The sequence below is a fragment of the Dipodomys merriami genome, unplaced genomic scaffold, assembly GCF_024711535.1.
Source record: "Dipodomys merriami isolate MVZ:Mamm:240054 unplaced genomic scaffold, mDipMer1.0.p SCAF_5, whole genome shotgun sequence".
NCBI classification, from domain to species: domain Eukaryota; kingdom Metazoa; phylum Chordata; class Mammalia; order Rodentia; family Heteromyidae; genus Dipodomys; species Dipodomys merriami.
Window position 1 is genome coordinate 51824951 of NW_027206068.1, and position 27132 is coordinate 51852082.

Sequence of the window (27132 nt, forward strand, 5' to 3'; positions counted from 1 at the left end):
TGACAAGCAATGAAATTATAAAGAGAAGAGATAAACATATAGTATATGCACACAATGAAAAAGTACTCAGCAGTGAAAACGAATGAAGTGCTGATACATGCTTCTATAGGGATGGATCTCACAAATATGCTGAATGGAAGAAGTCAGACACAAGAAAATGCATACTCTGATTCTATTTGTATGAAGTTTAAGATGGTAACCTTTGATCTGAGAATGTGGCTTAGAGGCTTAGAATGGGGCTTCGGGTGCTGGCCTAGCATGCAGGAAGTCCTGGGTTCAATTCCTCAGTACCGTATGAACAGAAAAAGCCAGAAGTGGCACTGTGGCTCAAGTAGTAGAGTGGTATCCTTGAGCAAAAGAAGCTCAGGGACAGTGCCAAGGCCCTGAGTTCAAGTTCTAGGACTGGCAAAAAATAAAAAAGATTGTAGGTTTTAGTGAAAGATTTTCAGGACAATTTAATTTTTGAAAGCTTAACCCTCTTGGAGAAATTGCTTCCTTCCCCATTTTGGAAGGGGCTTGTTTGATTACAAGATGGCCAAGAACTAGAAGGAAAACTCAGCTAATATCAGCAGTTCAACTTTGCTTCATGCATTTAACAATCATTGTTTCTGCATTGAGAAATGGAATTATGTACCATCCCATTCCTTCCTTTCCTTTTATATTCTCTTTCAGTTCTCTTTTTCTCTCTTTCATCCTGGTGCTAAGGATTGAACCATAAGGTTTTGTGCAACCTAAGAACACACTATCACTTAGCAACTCCCTAGATGATTTTGGTCTGTTTATATAAAAAAGTAGATATTCTTATGAAAATGATTTTTGTGTCCCTTTCTAAAAATTATTTCTATACAAATCACAGGCAATATTGGAAAGCAGACTTTGTTGTTCTCTGCTAATACCTTCTGAACTAGGGGGCCTGGTTTAGATATACTGTCTGCTTGGCAAGCATAAAACATGAGTTCAAGCCCCAATACTACCAAAGGGAACAAACAAACAAAAAATCAATTTGCTGCAACAGTGTGTGTAGAGTGGAAGGATTGGGGCCCAAGGCTAGCCAAGCAAATGGTTTGTGAGACCTGCCCTCCACCCCCCTCCCATCTCAATGAAACAAGCTGGGTGTGACAAAACAAACATGCATCCCAACTATACAAAAACATAAATAGGTAGACCACAGTACAGGCACAAACATAAGATACTATTTGAAAAGTAACTAAGGCCAAAAGGGTTGAAGGTATGGCTCAAGTGGCATAGCCCCTGTCTAACAGGCAAAAGGTTCCGAGTTCAAATCTTAGCACCACCAAAACCTAAAAAACACTTCTGATAGTATGCTTTTATCACTATCAATAGTTGTTTTCTGCATCATTTTTTTAAATCCATTTCCTTACTGAGAATATCCCGAAATCATGGTAGGAAAACAAAATTATATTGAACAGATAAGTGTCTTGAGTGAACGAGGGTGACAGGGAGGATACAAATATAAAAAGTTAACACAAAGAAGGTTTGTGTGTATGTGTGTGTGTGTGTGTGTGTGTGTGTGTGTGTGTGTGTGTGTGTGTGTGTGTGTGTTGATAGAACAGTTGTGCATTTTGGTGGTGGTAATGGTATGTGAATCTAGATATGGGAAAAAATTTCTTAGAGATGTACACTTAAATGGATGTAAAATGCTTGAAAAAGTGCCAAGTACTGTAGTAACATCAGTTTCTTACTTTTTGATATTGTGCTACATAAGGTTGATATACATAGGCACATACTTACATACACACACATATGCTATACAAGATGCTACCATAGGAGAAGCTGAGTTGCCACTTTGATTGGCACTGTACTGTCTGTACTATCTGTACTATCTTTACACATTCCTGTGAGCTCAGAGTATGGCAAAACAATAAATTTTAAAATTATAAAAGGCTACAATAAATAAATCTCAACTTTGAAGTGGCAGGAATGAACGAAGTATAGGGCTCATGAAATGAGTAATCTCCAGTAAATTTTCTTCTGTGGGGTTTTCCTAAAATGAGCCAAAAATCAATTTCTGCCTCTGGTTTGGATATGAAAGTTATTAGATTAAAATATGCTAATGAAGTGAAGTCTTGGAGGGGGCACATGACAAAAGTATGCAAACTTTCTCAAAGATGGAACTGCATACTAACAACACTTCATACCTTTGTTTCTGGCTGGTGTATTTGCCTGTAACTTGATTCAGATATTTTGTGGAAGGAATTTGTCACTCTATTACGACTATTCTTTAAAATTTCAGTTATTAACATGTATGTTACATGAACGTGGGAATTAGAAAAAAATCCACAGAAGAAAATGCCTGTAATCGTAACACCCAGGAAAAAACACTATTGATACTTGAATAACATATTATTCGAGTCCTTTTATCTCTTTACACATAAATGATTCTCAACCACTATTTAAAGCACGTATTTTCCTTACTGCTCTATGCACACTGCAACATTACCCAGATCATTCACTACCTTCCCTTCACATGATTTAATGCTACATGAATTATACCCCTGTGAATGTACAGCATGTTTACCAGTATCCTATAACCAGAAATGAGTCTGCTTCCAGTTTTCCATCATTAAAAATGATGTTATGATGAGAAGCTTCTGTGTACACTCATGAGTCATGATTATTTTCTTAAAGTTTTAAAAGTTAAATTATTAGGCTGGCAAAATGTAAAAATTTTCCATTTATATTATCAAAGTACTCTGCAGAGAGATACGCATCATCTTTAAAAAATGAAAATTGTTATAGGGGAAGAACATACAAAGGAAACAAAAAAAAATCACATAGTACATTAAAAACAGCAACAAAGATAAAAATTCTTGTGTCCCCATCTTGGGATTCCTTTTATGAACAAGAAGCCCTGTGTGAATGGAAGGTTAGGGTCAGTTTCTTTCAAGTGATTTGTCACTCACCTTAGAAACAAATTTACATTCTCAACTAGATGTATTGTTTTTACAGAATCAGAAGACAATACTGAAAAGAGATAAATAAGAAAGTTATGCAAGACTTTTTTTAATATCCTTAACTTTTTGTCAAGTAGTGAGAATAATGTCACAATTTAGTCTGAAAATTTGACATGAAATGAGCATTCTATTTACTAGTGAAAAGTAGAATATGTCATAGGGCTACAGTTCCACCTACCCCCATGTGATAGTAAAATTTGTTCTTGATTTCAAGGCATTATTCCTATGTACATATGGCACATTGAATTTAAATAAAAGAAAGGAATAGAGCTGAAAAAAATAATGGGGAAAATGTACTATAAGTATATTACTCTTTGTGAATGCAATGCTTTTTTTTTCTAGTTGTGGATGTCCTCTCTTTGGAGGGCGTGTCGGGTTACAATTTGAGATTTATGACCTTCCTTGATTAAGCATCTCTAGTTCTTTGATAGAACACTTCATCTGTGTCTTCTTTCCTGAATTTCCAGCTGATGGGAAAATATCTGATTGATTAGGTAATCATGAAAACAGAATTTGAACTGCTTAGAGATCAATGAATATTAATAACAAAAGATTTTATTACGTTATCAAGTGGGGCTGTGTCTTTTGTTACCATTTTTCAGTGATTATGATCATTCTTTGCAGCCCTAACCCCTTCCTAGGACTCACTACTCACAGGAAAATGCCAGCTTGACCTAAGAAAAATAGATTCTACCAAGAATGGTGACATTCTTAAAAATGATAAACTTTCTTAAAAGTCTGAACTTTTAAGCAGGGATGTGTTAATCTAGTTAAAAAAAAAAACATTGACATTCAGTAGTAATGATTGAGTAGAACATGGGAAACAAGCTATTTGTTCCCTGTATTGATTTCCCAAGCTGAAAAATCTGCTACATGTTTAGATATTGGCAGCGTAACAAGACAAATCCATGATTCTGACATTCTTTTCTTCTCAGTCATAAGCACACCATTGTATAGTATGTGTGTAGTGGTAAAATTCTGCTTGAATATAGTATACAAGATCCAGATCACATAGACCTCTTTTCCTATCAGTGCTGTGCTGTTGTTGCTCCCCTGACAAGGCTGGGTCTGCTGGCTAGACGGAAGCCAGAGCCTTAGGACGAGCTAGCTGATCTGAAGATCAGCTTGTCCTAAATAGCTGCCTTTCTAGTAGGCTATTTAGGGGCACTTTGTATGGGAGATGAATGAGCAGAAGCTGGTGTTACCTTTTCACACACAGAGGCTTATGGCTAAGTGGTACACTTCTGGTCTAATCACCCACACAGAAGGTTATTTCCCGTTCTGTACATCTCAAGAAAGATCGTTATTTCCTCAGTCTGATTAGTTTTCCCACAGTGAATTTCATAGCAATTGGGGGTGGCATGTCTTTTTACCTGTTTTGAGTTAGGAAAGGATTGGTGTTGTAGCATAAATTTGGTTACGAGTGGTAAAGAAATGATAATTTTTCCTATTTTGGAAAAAATGGAATTATACTGTAAATACATTTATTTCCTACCCTGCTCCCCTACTTTTCCTTTATAAATACTTTCTCTTATCTGACCCTACTACTCCATCTACAATTTCCTTCCCTCCTTCCTTCCTTCCTTCCTTCCTTCCTTCCTTCCTTCCTTGCTCCCTCCCTCCCTTCTTCCCTCCCTCCCTCTTTCCTCCCTCCCTCTTCTTTTTCTCTGTCTCTCTTTCTCTCCCTCTCTCCCTTTTACTTATTGCTGGTCCTGAGCTCAGCCTGGGTGCTGTCCCTGAGTCTTGCTCAAGGCTAGCACTCTACCACTTGAACCACAGCTCCACTTCTGGCTTTAAAAAAAGTTAATTGGAGATAAGAGTCTCACAGGCATTCCTGACTGGGCTGGCCTCCTTGAGTAGCTAAGATTACAGGCATACATCACTGGTGGCTGGCCCATCTTCAATTTCCTTACTATTGTAAGGAACTGTTTTTCTGAGAAACAAATTAAGCTTCGTATGAAAGGAAGCTTATCACAGATTTGAGTGAAGGCAAATTTGATATACCTTTTTATTTTGGCAGTATGTCAATTTGAAGTCTGGACCTTATGCTTGGTAGGTAGATGCTCTCTGACTTGACCCATGCTCCAGCTCCTTTTGCTAAGGTTACTTTTTTAGGAAGAATGTTGTGATGTTTGCCCAGAGCAGCTTGGATCAATGTTCCCCTTTTTATATCTCTCACATAGCTGGAATGGTAAATGTGTGCCACTATACTCAGCTTTTTGTTGAGATGAGGGGGGTCTTAATTTTTGTCTAGCTAGCCTCAAGCTATGATCTTGATTTCTGAATCCGAAGTATCTAAGATTATAGTGTAAAGCCATTGTAACTGGCTAAAAATTGTAAATTCTCTTTAATATTTCCTATTTTCATGCACTATCATACTTCTCTATCCTTTACATATATAGATACTCTTTACAAATTACACGCACACATATTTAATACATTAGAGACATTTGTGTTTACATTTTCTGACTTAAACTTGGACATTTTTAATGAATACTATTTCAAACTGATTATGAGCTTCTTGACAGTTAATGAAAAAGAAATTTGTGTTAAATTTGGCCACTAAGGAATAATTAATTTAGCTTTGTGGATTTTAAAAAATAAAATGATTTTCTTCTCATCGGTACTTCATATGCCTATTCAGCAATGTTTATAACTGACAGAGGTCCTGCTTACTTGTCATATCACCTGGTACTTGTGTAACTAAACTTACAGTAGCTATTCTCTGGTTAAACTCAACATAAGAAATTGCATATTTTAGAGTAGAACACAATGGTCCAAGAACAAGCCTGGTGGATTCGAAACATGGATTATTCACAAAAATAAGAACGAATCTGCATATACCACTTTGTCCTCATTAAAAGTAGCAGAAGTTCTTATGCAGTGATTAAACTATTCTTAAATGTACCTTATTTGATTAACATGTTTGCCAAGATGCATGTGTGTTAAAAAAGACATCACTGTTCTCTTATGCAAATTTATTTTCTTTTTCTCTAACAGACATAAGCTTACCAAAGTCGGCAACAATATGCTACACAGCCGCCTTGCTCAAAGCAAGAGCTGTCTCTGACAAGTAAGTGAGTAATAACTTGCGTGGTACTTAATGTCTGAGCAAACTTCAAGAGACCTATTCCCTCTGAGAACTTTCTCTGGAAGTTTCTCGTAGTCTGTGAGACCCCTGCTTGTGAGCATGCACTTTCCAAAACCTGCTGATCTTTTCTTTCACTACTAGAACTTGGAAATGTGTATCCCCAGGTATTGTAAGAGTGTGTGGGTCTCTAAAAAGGGACTTATATGAAATTTTATGCCTCTGAAGTGACTTTTTTTAACAGACAGTAGGTAACAAAAGGCCTACTTAGAAGTTATGCAGAATGCTGTTCTTCTATTCAATTTTTGCATATTCTACTCCCTTCAGTAGTCCACGACTGGGTAATGCAATGTGGCCTTAGGGATGGTCATCTCCCATTCTTTGCGTCATGAATTCCAGATTAGCTTCCCACATAGGGTCTGTTTACTTTGTCCCTTCTCAGTAGGACATTTTCCCATTTTATTTAGGCAGGTGACTGTGGCATATAGAGCTACTCTATTCATCCAAGTAAGATGGGCAGGTGAAAAGAACACTTAACTGTTTTTGAGTTCACAAATGCTTATACTTCCCCCAATGCAGTCCTTCCATAGCATCGAAAAGCAGAGAACAGGAAACCACCCTCTGCTGTGTCAGACAGGTTTGCTGTTAAGTGTGTGTGCACTTCAAGACCGAAGTAATTTTCTTTCATTCTTTTTTATCCTGTAGATCGCCAGTACCTACTGCAACATCTTTTCTCCCTACACAGCGACTCCAGCTTGGGAGGGCAGGGCCAGGGTTGTCACAGCTTCCCCTGTGGTGTCTGCCTGCCAAGCACAGCTCTGGAGTTAGCCCTGGGTGTGAGGTGAGAAAGAGATTGCATGGTCTGGTTTTTTTTTGTTTTTTGTTTTTTGTTTTTTTCATTCCCTGGGGCAAGTGTCTCGCCCGCAGTTTGGGCAAGCACATCCCCTGCCAAACTGCCCAAGCAGGCTTGCCTACTGCCGAAGCTGCCAACTTAACTTCCATGGCAGCACTGACATTGGGTGGGGAGCCTCCTTTGAAATTCCAGTTCTGTTTTTAACCAAGTGCGCTCTTCTATAACCTAGTTTCCTCTTTTTCCTACAACTGTCTGCCCTCATCAGTCCTCCCTACTTCCCTCCTCTCACTTAAGCCCAGGTACCTTGTAGAAAATTTAGATTAGCTTTTTAGACAGAGAGACTTGACAGATGAACTTAACTTCTGCCTTGAAAGATGCTTTCTGCTTCTGCTGGGGTTTTTGTTGGCCTCGGTTTAAGGGGCCATTCAGAGGTTCATGTAGTGGAAATTTGGTGAGCTCATGCCATTGGCTTGCTGCAATTTTATGGGCCCTTGATGTGTAGATGCTTCTCTGAGTGTATGCCCAAGCAGTGGTCCCAACTGGATGGTGTTTGTCTTGCTGCTTTTCAGATTCTCTCCAGAGGCTGCATCTCGACGAGGGCTGAGCACAGCAGAGATGAATGCAGTAGAGGCCATTCATAGAGCTGTGGAATTCAATCCTCATGTGCCAAAAGTGAGTCTTTGCATCTCCCACCCCCAGGAGCTCGTTAGGATAACTGCCACAGTGGCATGTCCCCAGTAGGCCTGGATAAAAAACAATGGATTCCATCTGACAAATGTTGGGGTCTTGTAGTATTTTTAAGTAAGAAGTCCCCTTATAAGCAAAACCTTAAACCTTGGGCTCATTTTTGAACTTCACATAATAAGGTAAGTTGATCCACCTTGTTCAGGCAAACCAGGTCAGGAAATCTAAATTGGTAGAGTAGGAATCTTGAAGGTTTGATACATTTGCTAGATCATACCTGTTACATTACACAGACCAAATATGGGAAATACCAACTGATATGACAGTCCATGTCTTGAGTCTGTACTAGGAATAAAAGAATAGGGAAAAGTCTCAAAGTGTATAGTAATTTTTTAATTAGTGATGTCATTTCTATAGATAAAATAGGAAATATTTGTCTTAGTTGTTGGACACATTGCTGACCCGTTTATAGTCAGTATTGCCCTCATTTTATTTTCTAGGTTGGTTTTAAGGAAATCAAATTTGGGACAGAGGATATTTCCGTAATCTTTAACATGAAATAGCTGTATTTAGAATTCACCTGTATTTGAGTAACTATTGTGTGATAGATATGTAGCTAAGGGTCACGTTCAGTCTCTGGATATTAAGCACATTTTTGTCTCTAAAAAACGATTCCTACTATTTATACCAGATTTTTTTTGAAGGCATATATTTGTTGGAAAAGTATCTGATAAAGATTTACTGGTGAGGGCTGGGAAGGTGGCTCAGTGGTAGAGTGCTTGCCTTGCATGCCTGAGGCCCTGGGTTCGATTCCTCAGCACCACATAAGCAAAAAGAAAAAAGCTGGAAGTGATTCTGTGGCTCAAGTGGTAGAGCACTAGCCTTGAGCTGAAGAGCTGAAGGACAGCGCCCAGGCCCAGAGTTCAGGCCCCACGACCAGACCCCCCCCACACACACCCCAGAAAAAAGATTTACTGGTGAAAAATGATAAAGAAAGGCAATTTATTCATGTTGCAGTAGTACTATAGCAAAGGAGTGAAGTGTATGAATGATTGTATGTGAGATGATTTATGGAGTTACCTACTTTATTTTGTTGATATCTAGGGTAACAGAGATAAGTGATCTAATATTATTCTTGAGGTTTTACTCACTCGAGGTCATATTTTTGCTTAACAGGAAATTGAAGCGTAGTACAGAGTGCCATATTCTTATACAGATGCATTTATCCACTCTAGTTATAGCCTACTATGTATTTGTCAAGCAAGTATTAGGCATTAGAAGCTGTAAATATACATTTTTATATAGTATCTTTTCACCTAAGCTAAAACTTTATTAAACATTGATTAGCAATTTAAGACTAGGCATAAAAAATTGTCCCAAATTGCAGTAATGTTAGGTCATCCATGAATATTTATTTAATACTATTTGCTGACTACAGAGCTATTCTGTGAGAATAATAAGGTTCTTTTAGTAGTATTAAGCAATTCCTGGACTCCAAAGTGAAAACTTGGGTTCGAGTTCCAGCTATAATTTATAAGCCATGGAACCTTGGGCCTAGCATCTCTGAATTCATCTTTTAAATAAAGATAAAAATACAGTATGAAAATATAAAGACTGTCTTCTATGATAAAGATTAATGTATTTGATAAAGATAATGTATTTGAAGTTTTTGGAAAATAATTGATCACTATATATTTGTGTATTATTAAAATAATAGTTGTTTTCTTGGGGTCTCCCAAACCTAGGAACTAGGTCCTTTCCATTTGTCCTAACCATAACTTTAAAATCAGGATACAAGTCTGTATAATTTATTGATCGTATAGTTTGACTGAAATGGTCAAATTGTAGTATAATGGTCTGATATGGTTAATTAAGCCTATAGAGAAGATTATTAAAAGCCAAATGATTAGTTTTAGGCTGCTACTAGAAGAATTTGATAAATTCAGTTGTCATTCTTGCAAAAAAAGATTCTGAAAGCTGGGAAGGTGGCTCAGTGGTAGAGCGCTTGCCTTGCATGCATGAGACCCTGGGGTCAATTTTCCAGCACTACATAAGCAAAAAGAAAAAAACTGGAGTGGCGCTGTGGCTCAAGTGGTAGAGCGCTAGCCTTGAGCTGAAGAGCTGAGGGACAGCACCCAGGCCCAGAGTTCAGGCCCCATGACCAGACCAAAAAAAAAAAAAAAAGATTCTGAAAGTGAAAACATTTCAGATATTAACATATTTTAGCTAACACATGGTAATTGTATATATTTTTTGTGGTATAATGTACACTTTAATGCATGTATACAATATGAATGGTCAGATCAGGGTGACTGAAAAATCTCATCAGTATGTATATGGTATATAAATATATGATGTATATTTCAGAACATAAATCATTGCTTTGAGAACATCTCAAATATTTGATTTCACTTAATTTTCTACTTATGAAACCGAGAAGATAGTGTGTTATATTTGTCTTCATTGTGGAAAAATACCTGACAAAAGTCTTTAAAGAGAAGAATTATTTGTTTTGACCCATATTTTTCAGTAAACCATGATGGCAAAATTGTGACAAAATGGAGCAGTTTATACCATGGCAGCCAAGGAAGCTGATAGATAGAGCAGAGCATGCCTTTGCTATATGGCTTTCTTCTTTTCCCTCTACTCTATATCTGCCCCTAGCCTATGGGGTGATGCCATCTACATTCAAAATGGGCCCTTCTAGAACTCTAATTACAGTAATTCTCTCTGGAATCATCCTAATGGATACACAGATACACGGATACACCCAGAGATAACCTTACTAATCTAGCTGCTTCTCAGTCCAATCAAATTAACAATCAAGATTAATTATCACAAGTATATCCTTGTCAACTTCATAGCCAAATAATGCCCTTCTTTAATTATATTCCAGTTTTGGCCCCTAAAAAGCTCAAGTCCATCTAATAATTCAGTTCCATCATTGTTGAAAAGCCCCAGTTTAAAACCTCCTCTAAGACTGAAGGCAAATTCTTAGCTGTGAGCCCTTGTTAAAAAAAAGTTACATATTTCCAGTATAGAAGGCATAGGATATTCTCATTCCAAAGATGAAAAATAGGAAAATAAAAAAGAAACTAAATTAGACAAACTAACCAAAACAAGACTAAAAACCTTCAGAACAAATATTAAGTTCTGTAGCTCTGTGTCCAGTATCTGAAGCATGTGATAGTGAGATGTAAGTTCCAACTGACATGGAGAGCCTCTCCCTGTGGTTTGCCTTTTGAAGCCCAGGTAGCCTCTCTCTTGGGCTGGCTCCACTTGTTGCTTGATGTTTTCCTTAACATCCTTAGCAGATGTTCCATATAGTTGGCCTCTCCATCATTTTGGGGGTCTCTGTTGTAGCTTAGCCTTTATTGTCAGCTTCCTCCTCTTGGAGGATGCCTACAGATATCCTGACCCATTGCCTGGCATTCTGGGTCTTCCTTTGAAATATGGGTGGCAGCTTCCATGATCCCATAACTCTTGTGTTCTGTATACCTTCCAAACCATCATGTAGGCAGTGCCAAGATTGCCTCTAGCTTGAGCAATAGGCAAGATCTGCTAGAAAACAGCTGCAGCTGGCCCTGAGGATTAGGATGGCACTCTTCACCTGCAAGCATGAAGAGTAAGGAGGTTTACTCCTTATCACACCACAAAACTTGAAAACAAAAACAGTAGAAAGCCAAGTTCTGTATTAGAAAGGAAAGACACTTAATCTCTAGAATTTCTGAAGTTTTAGACTGCAGAAGATTAGTAGTGAGGAAGCAAGTAAATAGACTGCATTGCTAATTACATGTTACCCCCTGCCAAAATACTGCAACTGTGTCCCACAGAAGGTAGAAACCCCTTAAAGGCTCTTTAGGACCCCTAAAAATCGAACCCAATTTGTCATTTTTCCCAGCTAATTTTTATATTCTGTTCATCATTCCAGAAACATCCTCTCCTCCTTCCCTCTTGGTTTCCTCCAAAGAAATCCTGCTCATGCTTCACCACTCCCTCACTACTATCATTAAATGTATCACCAGGAAACCTGTGTCCCCTTCTCATTAGAATTAGTCCTTCTCTCTTTTTTTTTGTCTTCCACTGTAGGGCATTGACTAAGTACTTGTTCTTTACCTCTTTTGGAGTACATTTGTAGGTTTTAGAATCTTAATGATGCCAGTGATTCTGAAGAACTCGCTGACTGTACAGTTCAAGAAAACAAAGAATTCTTTTAACACATTAGAGGATTCCCCAGTCCTATTTAATGAAATTAAAATAGCTTTGTAGTTAAAGGGAATGAGGTTTGTTTGCTTGTTTTGTCAGTACTGAGGTTTGAATTCAAGGTCTAGCACTTACAAGTATAGTCCTCTACCATCTGAACCATGTCTCCAGCCTTTATCTGCACTAGTTATTTTGAGCTATTTGCTGCTGAGTGTTACACCTGGGCAGTAACCTGTCTATCCTATGCTTCCTATTGAAGCTGAGATGTCAGTTATGTGTTATCTCACTCAGATTGTTTTTTATTGAGAGAGTTTCACTGCCTGTTCTTCTTGGGATGACCTGGAACTGCAGTCTTCCAGATCTCAGCTTCCCAAATAGCTGAGATTGTAAGCAGAGACACCAGTACCCAGTTTAGTCTCTTTTTTCAAAGAAAAAAATTATTCATGTAGTGCTTAACAAATAAAGAGCTATCCTACCTCAATTCTATACTTTCATCGCCATATCATAGTTTCTGGCCTTGGGTAATCTCAGCCTCCCTTCAGTCTGCAGATCTGAGAAGTAGTGACTAGCATATTCAGGCTGTTGCTATTGCCTCCAGGGATTTGGTAGTTTATATCTGCTTCATAAGTTTATTGAATGTGGTCAATTAGAACATGTAGTCATGTTCTAAGTGTAGTACTTTTCCTGCCCCTTGCTACTCCCACCAGGTCCTCTTCACCCCATCACAATACTTCATGTCTAGAGTGAGACTTCTCCATACTCAGGCCCCTTTCTTCTGAACTTACCCTCACAGTTCCCGTAGACCCAACAGTGTGTTCCCTGTATAAATGAGGTTGTCTCATAATCTTGGCTTTCTCCATTCTTTATTACCCGTGTATTACTGAGACAGGATATCATTTGTGTTGATGAGCTTTCTGTTACTGTAAATAATACCAGGGACAATCAACTAATAAAGAAAAAAGGTGTACTTTGGCTTATACTGTGGCATCTACTGTGAGTTTCAGTATATGATCAGCTGGCCACATTTCATCGGGGCCCGTGGTAAAGTAGCGCATCATGACTAGTACACATGAAAGCATCACTCACCTCATGGCTGGTATGCAAAAAGGAAAAGGAATGAGTCAGGGTCCCAACACCCCTTTGACTCTCCCCATGACCTGAAGACTTCCTTCTAGACTACACCACTTCATGTTTCCACTATCTTCTGGTAACACCAAATCAGAGAACAAACCTTTGAACACTTGGGCCTTTGGGGAACATTCCAGATCCAAACCATAGTATTCTCTTCCTCATGGAGGCTGAGATGACTCCTTCCTTTTTACAATGAAACCAATTTCCCTGACTAAGCAGATTGTGTGGCAACAGTCCCCAACACACACACACACACACACACACACACACACACACACACACACACACACACACACACACACACAAACACACACACACCCCACACACTTGTACTCAAAGAATCCCATTATTATTAGCTCCCAAGCAAAATGTTTCCAATTTCTATTATTTTTTACTCTTCCCCACACCTTTTCCACTGCTTATGAAAAAAAAAAAAAGCAGTCATTTATTTTATTTCTCAGGCTTCTACCAATTGGTGTTAGATTGTTGGAGTGATGGTTCACTGTTCAGCTTCAGGGTTGGAGGAGCCGTGTGAGTAAGAAGACACTGAAGCAAGAGGGAACTCACCTGTAGTGAGCTGTGTGGTTACAGATTCCAGTGCCCAGAGTTGTAAATATCCAAACTATCCCAAGCTTCTTAGATTCCTCCCATTGAACAAGAAGCCCATGTTCACATGAACATTCTAGAGGGTTTGCCAGCCCCTTGGAATACCTGTATGTTTTGGATGGAGTTATTTAAGAGAAGAATATCCAGGAAACTCACCAGTACCAATGGACAAAAGTGTATAACTTAATGTTGCCTAAAAATCAGTACCATTATCCCATGTGCCCTTCTCACTGCCATTTTGGGGCAGTGTACACAGGACAGCAGCAGTCTTGAGCTTGCTGGGGAGCTTGTTTTATTTACTAATAGGGTAGCCTAGACTGGTCAGAATATGGAGGTGAGTCTTACCTAATATGGCAGGTATTTTTTAAATTATAAATCTCAGTATAGAAACTCATGAGAAAATAGTGAGGAAAGAATTAAGAATGCGATGATACTTTATCCTCATTAAAATTTTTACCTTTTTTTCTTTCAAAAAGCTTATCTAATGGCAAGCTAGAAACTCTGATTTCATGGGCATTTTAGAGGCTTATGGAGGAAAACATGCCGGTAATTGTGTATGCTAATGGAGTATCTACAGGACATCGTTTTAGCACTGGGAATTCTATTTCATGCAAGCACTAAAGCAGTCCTCTTTTTATGTCTTGGAAAAGCTGATTGACAGAGTATAAAATTGATTTTTAATCCAATTTAGGAAACAATGTGTAGTGGGTTTTAGCATGTAAAAATGCTTCAAGCGTGGAGGCAGAAATTCAAAATACCCTGGCAGATTGTATATGATATTGTGTATCAATGGCACATTTCAGAAATATTATTTCAATATAACTTCCTTTGAGTTGAGTCATATTTTGTCCCAAAGCTTTTTTGGATTAGAGTAAGAGAATGTATTATAGAAAGGTGACTCAGAGGAACATCAAGAGAAACCAGTTTTAATCCACATCTTTTAGGAATAGAAGGTTTGTCTTTCTGTAACAAAAAGTACTGCAGATGCTCCCATCAAGATAACCCTTTCAAAGGTCACCCCAGGTAAGGCCATCCCTAGTGATCTTTTCCTACCAAGGTCACTTCACCTCTGCCATCAGATCAAACTTCATCCTATTTAATTTTTCCTCAGTATTTGGTTCACTGATAAACCTCCATCACCTATACCTTTGGAGATGTATATATGAACCTAGGGCTTCATACATGCTAAGCCTGTGTTTTACCACTAAGCAACACTACCAACCCCTGGGGTACTTACTGCTTGAAGCCACCTGAGCTCCATGGCATCTTCTGTCTGTGCCCTGAACTCTAGGAACTCTCCTATATCCTTTCCTGTCCTACCCACCCCTTTGTGTTGGTTTTAGGAGGAACACTCTTGCTTAAAGCTCTCCTGGGAGATTCCATGTGGCTCCCATAGCCCAACTTCTGCTTCTCTTGCAAGCTCCACACCTTTGGGGATATTCTGCAGGTTCTTCAAGCTATATTAGTTACCTTCCCTTTACTAAGCCTTTTATTCCTCTGCTATCTTTTATTTTTTATTGTGCCTATCTTGGGACTTGAACTCAGAGCCTGGGTGCTGTCCCCGAGCTGCTTTTGTTCAAGGCTAGCTCTCCACCACTTGAGCTGCCGCCCCACTTCCAGCCTTTATTTAGGTGTGTGTGTGTGTGTATGTGTGTGTGTGTGTGTGTGTGTGTGTGTGTGTGTGTATGTGTTTGTGTGTGTGTGTGTGTGTGAAAGATAATAGCTTCTTTCTTTTTTAAAAAATTTTATAATTATTATCTTTAAGTAGTTGTACAAAGAAGTTCCCATTCTACAAAACAGTATACAAGGTATCTGACAACATGATCTTTATCCCAGCTCAGGACACATACTATTCTAAATCCTGTAGCTAAAAACTTCAGTCATCTTTGATTCCTTCTCTCACCCTCAGATTCAGTTCCTGGGCAAGGCCCTTCCCTTTTCCTCTATATTGTCACCTCCCTGGCCTATGACAGAGCAAGCTCCAGAGCATGCCACAAGAGGCCTTTCAAACCACTGTTCTTGATGGTCTCTCTTGGAGAGTAGAAGGAAGCCTGCATTCAAACACCATTTCTGCTTTGTGTAACTTGTACAACATTCAACAAGCTATTGAACCCCCCTAAGCCTGCCTGGCACATGCTAGTGTAGGCAATTGCTATTATGACAATGTTCTAGTTTCACCAGATTATAACTACATATGCCTTGCCCAGGCTTGCCCTTGGCCTGGAATCTCACTCCCATTCTTTGCCAAGTAAATTCTTATTAATCAGATAGACTTATATCTTCTATTTTTGTGAAGCCTTTTCAGACATATGCTTTCTGTTTGCTTCCTTAGTGCTAAATGCATTCTTAGTGCTTTTCTGAGATATTCAGTAGGTTGAAGTTTTGTATTTCCTTGCCTGTATTTCTTTGCCCTGTTTTCCCTCCCTCAAAGACTAGGGAGTATCGGGTAATAATGTAACCTGATTCACGTTCATGTCCTTAGGGTAAATTTTGGCCCTTCCTGTATTTGGGTCCCTGGGACAAACTATGTCATTCCCGCGTCTGTGTGCTTGGGATGTGGGGTGGATTTTCCCACATCTGTATCCTTGGGTAAGCTATAGGTGCTATCATATTCATACTTTTGGTGAACCATTGTGGGACTCCAACATTTCTGTTCCTAGGGTGCACGTGCATTGTGGCACTCTGGGATATACTGTGGGTACCTGCATAGTTTGCAAATGAAATAAAGTAACTGATGAATAGTTTGGAGTGGAATGGAGCAAAGTACCTTGTGATGAGAAGTTGTAAGGTCACCAGGTTTGTTCAACTTTGCTTTATGCTTCTTGCTATATTGGTTGATTAGTGACCTCCAGTAGTCAGTTCTCTTTACCTGATTTGCTACTGTGATTTGTAAATACACACATACACACACACACACACACACACACACACACCAACAACATTTTACTTGGAAATGTACTTGATTATGTGTAGTTGGTGAGGCATATACACACAAACACCGTAACTCACTTTCAGAATCATACAGACATTTCACTTTTAATTTAATGTATTTATTTATTGTTTTTTTTCTTGTAAAACTGGAGTTTTAGCTCAGAGCCTTATACATGCTAGGCAAGCATTCTATCTTGAGGCATTCTCCTCTCTGTCTCTGTCTGTCTTTGTCTCTGTGTCTCTCTCTCTCTCTCTCCCTTTCTCTTTTTGTGCCATTACTGGGGTTGTAACTCATGGCCTGCAACTGAAGGTCTTTGTTCTGTCTTGGCTTTTTCCCTGAAGGCCAGTGCTCTACCATTTGAGCCACACTTCCTGTTCTAGCTTTTGCTAGTTATGTAGAGCTAAGGCAGGATCTTCAGATCTCAGCCTTCTGACTAGCCAGGATTTTAGCCATGATCCCCCAACACCTATCTCTTGGTTTGGTTATTTTTAAGACAGGGACTCAATATTTATACCTCGGCCAGCCTAAACCATAGTGCTCATATTTTTTTTTCTGTTGAAATGCAGACTTACGAAGTTAAAAACAAAACAAAACAAAACAAAAAACTTGGCCAGCCTCAAATTAAATCTTTGTGATCTCTGCATCCCAAGTAGCTAGGATTACAAGCACTAGCTACTACACTTCATGTTTTTTAATCACTAAATGAACACATATACAATGAACACATATACAAATACTTGTTCACAGGTACTATGTTGAATGCTTCATATTACCATCTTACATAATCTTTTAAATTGAGAACCAGCCAGGTGCTAATGACTTATACCTGTAATCATAGCTACATAGGAGGCTGAGATCTGAGATATCCATTTCCAAGATAGCCAAGACAGAAAATTCTGAGACTCTTATTTCCAGTTAACTACCAATAGTAAAACTAATAGCCAGAAGTGGAGCTGAGGCTTAAGTGGTAGGGCACTATCCTTGAGCAAAAAAGCTCAGGGACAGTGCCCAGGTCCTGAGTTCAAGCCCCAGGGACCAGCACACACACAAAATTGATAACTAACAAAGTGTTTTTAATTTTACCAGTGAACAAACTAAAAGGCAAATACATAATGCGACTAAGATCTACCAGCTGTATTGTGGAGGAAGATTCCAAAGACTTCAAACAATAGTTCACAGTTGCAGATGGGACACAGGAGATGAGGCTAGAAGCCTTGGTGATTTGTATCTCATTCTCCATCATTCTCCAACTAAATGAGAGCCACGATGACCTGAAGTGTCCTGTCCTGTTCTACTCTGTCTTACTGAGTTCAAGGAGTAGACCACATTGAAGCTCAGAAATGTAGTCTCTCTTCCATTGGTACTAGTTTTATTCTCAACATTTATATTTAAAAAAACCAAGTTATCTGCCTTTTGTCAGAGCCAGTAGACATGTAAAACATGGCTATGTTTTATTATCTTTTTTTGTATGATTTACATTTTGTGTAACATTTTGAAAATTTATAAAACAGATTATATATATGCACACACACATGGAGAAAGTATAGCAGAAAACCCAGAAAGTACACAAAGAACCCACAAAACATCTACTATAAAATCAAATATCGAGTTATCATTAACATTCAATCTATAACGTTTCCTTTTTTGTCCTATTTTTCTTGTTTTTGGAGGCCAGGTCTTACTATGTAATTCTGACTGACTTGGAAATTACAGTCCTCCTGCCCAGCCTCCTGAGTGTTAGAATTTCTGGCATTTGCCACCACATCTGTGTAGTTTCCAATGTTTTTTTTAATGGCTACATTTTATTATGAGAATAATCTAGGATATGTAGTATGGGACATTGGTTGTTTTATCCACTTAGCATAATTATACATTTTGTCAACATTGTACATATAACACACATGGATTATAAATATTTTCCATGCTAAATTCTTCTATTACCTAGTTTTGAGGAGCAACTGATAGTCAGTTAAATATACCAAGATTTAATCATCCTATTTTTTTTATGTGACAGTATTACTGGTGAAAATCCCAATAATTCCTTGGCATCAGTAGTTTGTGAAAGATATATTTAAAGTTATTCTTTCTCAAATCATTATATATAGAAATTTAGAACCTTAAGAGATCTCAGTAGTCACCTAGGATAGCCTCAGGTGGGAAAGACTATAACACATCTTTCCTTACTGTTGAGCCAGCCTTTGCTCCATACCTCCATGAGTAGGCAGCACTCACAGAGACAACAGCCCTCTGCCCTGCTTTGTACATCTTGACTTTATTGACTCTATTATTGGGCATATGGAACTAGATTCTGACAAATGCGTTTTTGAAAAGCTACTTCAGAAACCTTCAGAGGCCCTGTACCCCAATCAGTCTGATGGAGAATCCCAGAAGTTAGGTGTAGAACATAGGCAAGGTAGCACAGAATACTGACTTGGCTAATAGGAGCCAAGTCACTAAGGCAGAACATGTTCTAGGATTTGCAAGCTAATTGATTTCTGCATATTTGTGGATAGAGAGCTGCCCTCCTCCATTTATTTTTCTCTTGACAAGTAGGACATGAAATGTTGTTCCATGTTTTTCTAATTTAAATGTTGCACATGTTGAGAACTGATCTTGCCAGCCATTTTAAGCATGGCCAAAAACATAGCACATTGTTGCTATTATCCTCCATGCTTTGATTAGGGACAGCATTCTCTTTGAAACTTATAAAGGAATATAAATTTCCTGTATAGACATAACCTATTTCTAAAATAGATATAATAAGGCAGAGCTGAGTGAATTTCTTTTGGTTAGTTTCATGAAATGTCAACAGCATGGGGTGCTCATTTGAGAGTGTTCTTGAAAAGTACAATTTTTAGCTTAGTTCAACTTTATATACATATTGATATATAATGCATATACATTACTTTGATGTGCAAGGTGCACTGCAGGAGATACAGCAGGAAAATTAGACGAAGATTACAAAGCTCATGCTCTTGAGGTTCTTATTCAGGTGAGAAAAAGACATGGATAACGTATATATTTGTATACACACATACATATGCACATATTGTTTGTACATGTATATGTATATAAACATCTGTATGTGTATGCATATACATGTATATGTGTATATATAATGTTTATAACAGAGAAGACTTATGACTTAGAGGGAAAAACAAAACTTTACCAAACATTCAGGACTACAGATGATCCTTGAAGCTACACATATCCCACAGCTCACAGGCTGAGTTAAACCATCTGTCTTATACACATGTACTATTATTTGATAGATAGATAGATAGATAGATAGATAGATAGATAGATAGATAGATAGATAGATAGATAGATAGATATTCTGGTGGTCAAAAATTCTTTTCAATAAATTTTTTCTTTCTTTTTTTTAGTGCTGTCACTGAGCCCTTCAGCTTAAGGCTAGTGCTCTACCACTTTGAGGCACAACACTACTTCTGGTTTTTGAGTGGCTAATTGGAGATAAGAGTCTCACAGACTTTACTCCCTAGGCTGGCTTTGAACTGCTATCCTCAGATCTCAATCTCCTGAGTAGCTAGGATTATAGGCATGAACTACCAGCGCCTGGCAATTTTTGTCTTCTTGATACGTCTATTTGATAGGAACGATGGCTATGAATAATTATTAGAAATGCAAATTAAAATCTTGTTCTGGAGTTGTCTTTGGGCAAGAAATTTTTTCTCATCAATTTTCTCAGTGATTTGTTAAGCATAACAAAATGGTCATTTTTCAGACTTTCTCTGAACAATATAATTTTTAGTGCTTTGTAAGTTATATATCTTTCTCATTATTTATAACCTTGGAGTTTTAAGACTTTGACTGGCATTATGTGTATTATAATGGCTTCTATTAAGGCTTCATAAAGGATAGCCAGGATTCTCTCACCATAAAGCTCACCTTTTCTATTTATATAATAGCTGATATCATTATAAATATAATACTAGTTGCGTTGCCAGGTAACTATCAGTCATTATTTTTTCCAAAAGATTTTCATCCTACACTGTTGCAAAACAAGATAGAGAAGGAAAAACATAGCTTGTTGCCTCAAAAAGCCAAGTGGCCAAAAGGTTCTTTTATAATTGGTGCTTGAAGAGTTACCATCAAAATAATAAACATCTTTCATAGACCAGTCTGGAAAGAACTCCTTCTATTGAGGCCTTTCTTGAGGAAGGCTTTCTTTCTCAGCATCCCCAAAAGTATGGTGTGTGCATCACGGCTCTCTGGGACCTCTCTCTATTTTTCTCCTCTTTCTCTTTGAGGCAAGAGGTTTAGAATCCAAAGGCCTGAATGTATCCTCCTGCTTCCCATTGTGCCACACACCGTGCCATCAAGCTTGCCAACAACAGAAGAGGCTTAAAAACAATTGGGGGACACTAAAGGATGTAAATCCTTAGCTCAATGATAATGAAGCATCACAAATTTCCATTCTATGTACCGAAATGCTGTCATCTGTCACTGTCTTTTGTAAGTTTCTACTGACAGACACCATAGATCACCTCTCTTACATTAATAGTTTTGAACATGTCTACTTATGGAGCTTCCTTTTGTTAGGTTCATCTTCTAATTGAACATTTCCTTCCATGGTCTGATAATCTTCATTTGAAAGAAGGGTTACATGAATTTGTTGTTGTTATTGGTGGTGTGTGCACATAATTTATTGAAGGTAGATCCAGTAAGGGAGATAATAAGGACTAGAACACTAGGAGAATGTTCTAAATTTTCTTCCATTTCTATTCCATAGAACATATAAAATAATGAAGATGGAAATTTAGTGTTTGCTTAGGCTCCTGAAAGAATACTCATTTTTGCTTCGTAACCCAGTAACTTTGCAGAAAGGAGGAAAGAAGAGGTATAAGTTGAGACTCAGCCTGTCTTGGGGAAAGAATCTAAAAGGTCATTGTAGTTTGGAGTCTGTACTGCGCCTCCCCTCGCATCTTCTTCTGTTCAGGGTTCCACCCTCTGTCCTTCCCAGGCTGAAGGCAGCTCTAGGTGTCACTTTTTATGTGCTAAAGTCTTTCTCTTTGTTTGGTTTTTATAGAAAAAAAATAGTAGGCAGTAGTAGTCAATGACCAGGGCATTTGGTTTAAGCATATGATTTCTTGATCTTCATGTGTCCATTTTATATTTTTTCATTTAGTTACAAAGTTAAATGATTGTATCCTCTACATTTTTCTTTCTGCTGTTTGAGTCTTTATCTTTAATTAGAACATTTTGGCCTACAATCCTCTGATCTTACTAAAGGAAACTAGTACTGTCAGCAAACTTTGAATTGCTGGATGTTTTAGTAATTGCCTTCAAATGTAGTAATGGGGTTTGATGAAACGCTTATTAATATTGGCTCGGGGAAAAGCAACCTATTTCCGTATTGAGTTCCAAATCACTGTGTCTTAACACGTTTCCTGCCTTTTTTATTTTAGTACCTACTAGAAATGAAAAGCTTAATCCTACCCCCAGAACACATCTTGAAGAGAGGAGACAGTGAAGCAATAGCATATGCATTCTTCCATCTTGCGCACTGGAAGAGAGTAGAAGGGGCTTTGAATCTTTTGCATTGTACGTGGGAAGGCAGTAAGTAATTTTCTTTCTTCAAACATTTGGGGGTACGATGCTGTGGTTTGAATTCAGAACTCAGGGCTTTCTGCTTGCTAGGTGGATGCTGTGCCACTGAAACCAAAGGCCCCTCCCCATTTTTGGGCTCCGATTATGTTTATGAGATAAGAAGTTCATTTTTTCCCCAGGCTATCCTGGATTATGATCCTCCTGTTCAATACTCTCTTATCTTACCCATAGCTAGAATGACAGGTACTACACACAGCTTTTCTTGTTAAGATGGAGACTTTTTCTTTTGCCTGGGCTGTCTTTGAACTGTAATCCTCCACCTCCCTGGTAGCTAGAGTTACAGATGTGAGCCACTGTGCACTGGAAACCATTTGTGTGTGTGTGTGTGTGTGTGTGTGTGTGTGTGTGTGTGTGTGTGTGTGTGTGTGTGTGTGTGTTGGTCCTGGGGCTTGAACCCAGGGCCTAGGTGCTGTCCCTGAACCTATTTGTGCTCAAGGCTAGCACTCTACCACTCATGCCACAGCTCCATTTCCAGCTTTTTCTGAGTAGTTTATTGGACATAGGAGTCTCATGGACTTTTCCGCCCTGGCTGGCTTCAATCCATGATCCTCAGATCTCAGCCTCCTTAGAAGCTACGATTATAGATGTGAAGCATTGACACCTGGCATGCTAAACGTTTTTTATGAACACAAAAAATACTTAAACGATTTTACACCTTAGTGTTCATGATGGACGGTGAGTGAGGATATGTCTAATCCTTATTTCCTGTAAGGCCTATCACTAAGATAGCCCATCACTGGTTCCCCACTGTGGTGGGTGTTACTATGGTGATACAGTCACAGCTTGGAAAGATACATTTATACAAGAAAGGGGTGAATATGAAAGTCTCTAAGGAACACTCTCCTACCCTGAAAACCCTCTTTATGGGCCAGCCACAAGCCCTTTCCCATAATGATCCTTGGCATGAGATTAGGCCTTGTGCTAGACACTAATTCCCACTTCTTATTGGCTTGATTGAGAATGTAGTCACGGATATCCTATATTGAGAATGTAGTCACGGATATCCTATATTGAAATGAGGTTAACCATCTACAAAAGTATGACAGGTATATATCAAAATGAAGGCAGTGGCCATTGAACTCTAGTGTTTGGTAGTAAGCATAGCAGTTTTGTAATTGTTGAAAAGATGGAGAGAAACATAAATGTGAATGAATGCTTTCTAGGATTCTGTCATTCTGTGATAGGAGAGGAGACTGTAATGGTGAGTGGAATGTGTTATTTTCACAGAAAAGTATATAGTCTGGTTTCCAGGGGCAACTGGCAACATGTGGCAGCTGCCTGGTGATATTCACAAAGGAGAGGCCAGTGAACAGTCAGGGGTAACCTTCTGAGTCAGATGAGATTTGAACAGTCTTGAAGGGCTGTGACAGTCATATAAGGACACTGTGAAGCAATGGGGAGTCGGGGGGGGTGCATTTCGGGGAGGGTAAACTAAGAAAAAGACCCAAGAGTATGGATAATTGTCTAACATGGGCATTGGAATCTGCTGATACTTAAGTGAAGCGATGCAAGAACAAGTTGCTTATTTTTTTTCTTTTTCCTTTCATGGGAAAATAATAAATATTGGAGTCTCCTGATACATTTTTCCTACTTCACCCCTACTCTGGTCAACTTCACAAACAAGTATCTTTTTTCATCCTTTGACCCAGTTTGTCTTTTCTGCTTCCATTTCACTAGATAAGCTCAGCTCCTTCCTGTTCTTGTCCTTCCATAATGCAGTACGAATTCAGCTTGGTACAGGAAGGGTGGCGAAGGGAGGAGGGAGAAAAATGGGATGGGGAAAAATAAGTTGACAGAGATGGGACTTAAATTGATTGGAAAATTTTTGCTTAGTTTTGAATTTTTTCTTTTTTTTAATAAGTTTTTTTATTGTGAAAATACCATACAGAGGAGTTACAATTACATGAGAAGGTAATTAGTACATTTCTTATCAAGCATTGTTGCCTCCTCCTTTGTTTCCCCCTCCCATCTCTTCCCTCCCATCTCCACAACTACATTCTCCTCTCCCCCCCAGTGTATGATAATGGATTTACTTATATAGTTTACTACTGAAACTTGAAAGTATGTGACCAGTACTTCCACCCCTACTTGGTAGGGGTGAAAGCATACACAGCACCAGAACTGTATTTGGATATGTAAAGACATAGTACATTCTTCTCAGAGGATAGGAAGAAGCCTGTGCATGTCTCTCACTTGAGCTCATTGTTACATATAAGGTTTTCTACTTGAAAGAGACAAAAGAAATTTTTATTTATGTATAGGAGTCCAAAAAGCCTAGAAGGAACAAATATGAGAAGCCTCCTGTAGTGATAGGAAAAAAATTAAATAGGCAAATTGCCCCCTCAAATAACATGTTTGTAGATTAGCATCTTGAAGCACTAATAGAAATTAAACTATCCAAAAGCTAAGACTTACTCCCATATTTAGGCTCCAAAAAGGAATGAGGCAAAGGATGATTGATATTTGGTAATAGGAATTATATCACCTTAAAAAATTTAAATCCCCAAAGGAGATAACTGGCAATTGTTTGGAAGTTAGTAGTCAGGTATTGATAGAGAGGTGCCCTGGTTCAACTGGTAGGGATAATGAGACAGAGGAATGTGAAACAACATAAGATGGTGCAAAAGCAAGGAGAGTAGTTGTATTGGGAAAATTAATTACTTCCAATTACATTGGAAGAATGCTTTATTAAGATTGAAACAGGTGACATTTTAGATACAAAACAGCATATTAAGCCAGGTGCTAGTGGCTCACATCTGTAATACTAGCTACTCTGGAGGCAGAGATCTTGAGGATCATGGTTCAAAGCCAGTTTGAGCAGATAAGACTGTGAGATTCTTATCTCCAATTAACTACAAAAAATGAAGTGGAGCTGTTGCTCAAGTGGTAGAGTGCTAGCACTAACCTTGAACAAAGAAAGGCTCAGGGTGTTCAAGCTCCATGACAGGCAAAACAAACAAACAAGCAACAGTGCATATTAAGGAAATCAGATACGTACAGGAAAAATGAAATTTTACCTTTGATCTTTACAGATAAACGATTCCTGTGAAAATAAGGTAATTGTGATGCCAGTTAAAACCAGCCACTGCCATTCAGTTTCCAAAGATAGTTAGGACATTCAATTTAAGAGATCTGAGAGTGCTGCTGATGTACTAAATGCTTGAAATTGCCAGGAACCTTAAAGAGTGTTAATGTAACAGGGCAATGTAAATTTTGGTCTTACATTTATGTCTCTGCACTTACTACTCTTGGTAATATTCTGAGTTTGAGAGGACAAAAATGGACATCTCAATTTTTCAGGAAGAGAAACAATCATTGTGATGGGTGGCATGTTGGGAGATTCAGGAGGTACACCAAGTTCACTTTTCCTTTATTGCACGGAATAGATTCAGGGTAAAACAACAACAACAAAAAAAAAACATTTGCTTAGTTGCCTACAAGTTAAACTTGCATTAATACTTACAGTATTTCTTATAACAGTTCCCATTCTACTGTTTAGAAAGTTAACCATTCTCAGCTGAGTATGCTAAAATACACCTGTAATTCTAGCCACTCAAGAGGCAAATTGGGGATCTGGAGTTTAAGGCTAGTTTAGGCAAAAGTAGCAAGACTTAGTATCAGAAACAAAATAAAAATAAAAAGACTAGGGGCTATCTCTCAAAGAGTAGAGTGCTATTTGCCTAGCACATGTGAGGCTGAGTTTAATCCCTAGTGCCAGAAGGGGAAAAAAAAAAAACAAATTGTTTAAATAGAGATACAGGTGGACCCATTGCAAAAATGAGATGTACAAGACTTATGTCAAAAAACAAACTTTAGCTTTCACGAAGTATTTGATGTGGGTATAATTTGTGGAGGGGAAGGGAAAAAACAAATCGTTTAAATAGGGATACAGGTCGACCCATTGCAACAATGAGACAAGTGGTTAAGTTGAAAACAAACTTTACAACTTTGGCCTGGGGGCGGGGAGGGGGATGTGGTGGGGGGAGATGGGAAGGGAAGGGAAGGGGAAACAAAGGAGGAGGCAACAATGCTTGATAAGAAATGTACTCATTACCTTGCCCATGTAATTGTAACCCCTCTGTACGGCATTTTCACAATAAAAAAAAGTTAACGATCCCGTATAAAATTATATTTTGCTCTTTAATATTGTCTTAAACATTTCCATATAGAATGAAATAAATTTTATAAGAAAAATAATGTGAATTGTAAGCAAGGAGACTGAAAATCATTATACCTAGCTTATTTATATGGCTACTGCTGACTTGGGAGCATCATTTTTTTTTCACTTTGTATTTATTTTACGGTTCCTACAATATGCATATGTATTTTTAACAAGCATAAATGTGTTTGTGTGTCTATGCTTATATGTACACATGTATTTAGAAAAAAATATATTTCTTTAGAAGTGACTTTGCTCTTTTCTACAAAGAAAGCTATAATTGTGCCATACAATTTAGAAGAAAGAATCATCATTCCCACTCCAGGCAATAGTTTGAAATGTTTTGACATCACTTCCAGATTTGTGTCCATTATAAAATTAAATTAAAAAGATTCACAGCTCTGTATTTTAAAACAAGAATATATGGATTCTAATTCTCAATCAAGTACTCACCTAATTCTTGGAAAGTGAAAAGCACTTGTGATATCACATGCCATGCACTGTCAGCCCTCGGTTAGTGGCTTCCTGGCAAATGTAGCGGCTCCCACTCAGGAATCTCCAGGCCTTCCACGGGGCAGCCTGGGCCTGAGCAGATGAGCCTGTACTTCTCCCAGTGCACCACTGGGTGGTGCCTTTTGACATCTCCAGCCTCATGGTTTGGTCTTTTCTCCTGAAAAATTTTTTTTTCTTTTTGAAATTTAATGTGATTCCCTGCCTCCCACCCAATTGCCTTTTTTCACTTGAAATTCTGACAGAAAAGTAACAGTACCTAATTTCTCCAGGTTCTGGGTCAAAACTGACTATTAGGTTATCCTTTGGAGATCCGAAACAAAATTTTTAGCTGAAGTGTTAGGAGGTAAAGGTAGGTAT

General features: G+C 38.3%; 1 protein-coding gene across 4 annotated transcripts in view; it reads left to right on the plus strand.

Moving 5' to 3' along the window:
* Window positions 1-27132, plus strand: part of St7 (suppression of tumorigenicity 7) — a 207467-nt gene that overhangs the window by 164585 nt on the left and 15750 nt on the right. For all 4 annotated transcript variants that reach the window (XM_069996620.1, XM_069996621.1, XM_069996622.1 and 1 more), the window contains 3 exons: window positions 5976-6048; window positions 7486-7588; window positions 21902-22052. In XM_069996620.1, coding sequence (XP_069852721.1) covers window positions 5976-6048; window positions 7486-7588; window positions 21902-22052 — 327 coding nt within the window. The remainder of the gene's footprint in view (window positions 1-5975; window positions 6049-7485; window positions 7589-21901; window positions 22053-27132) is intronic.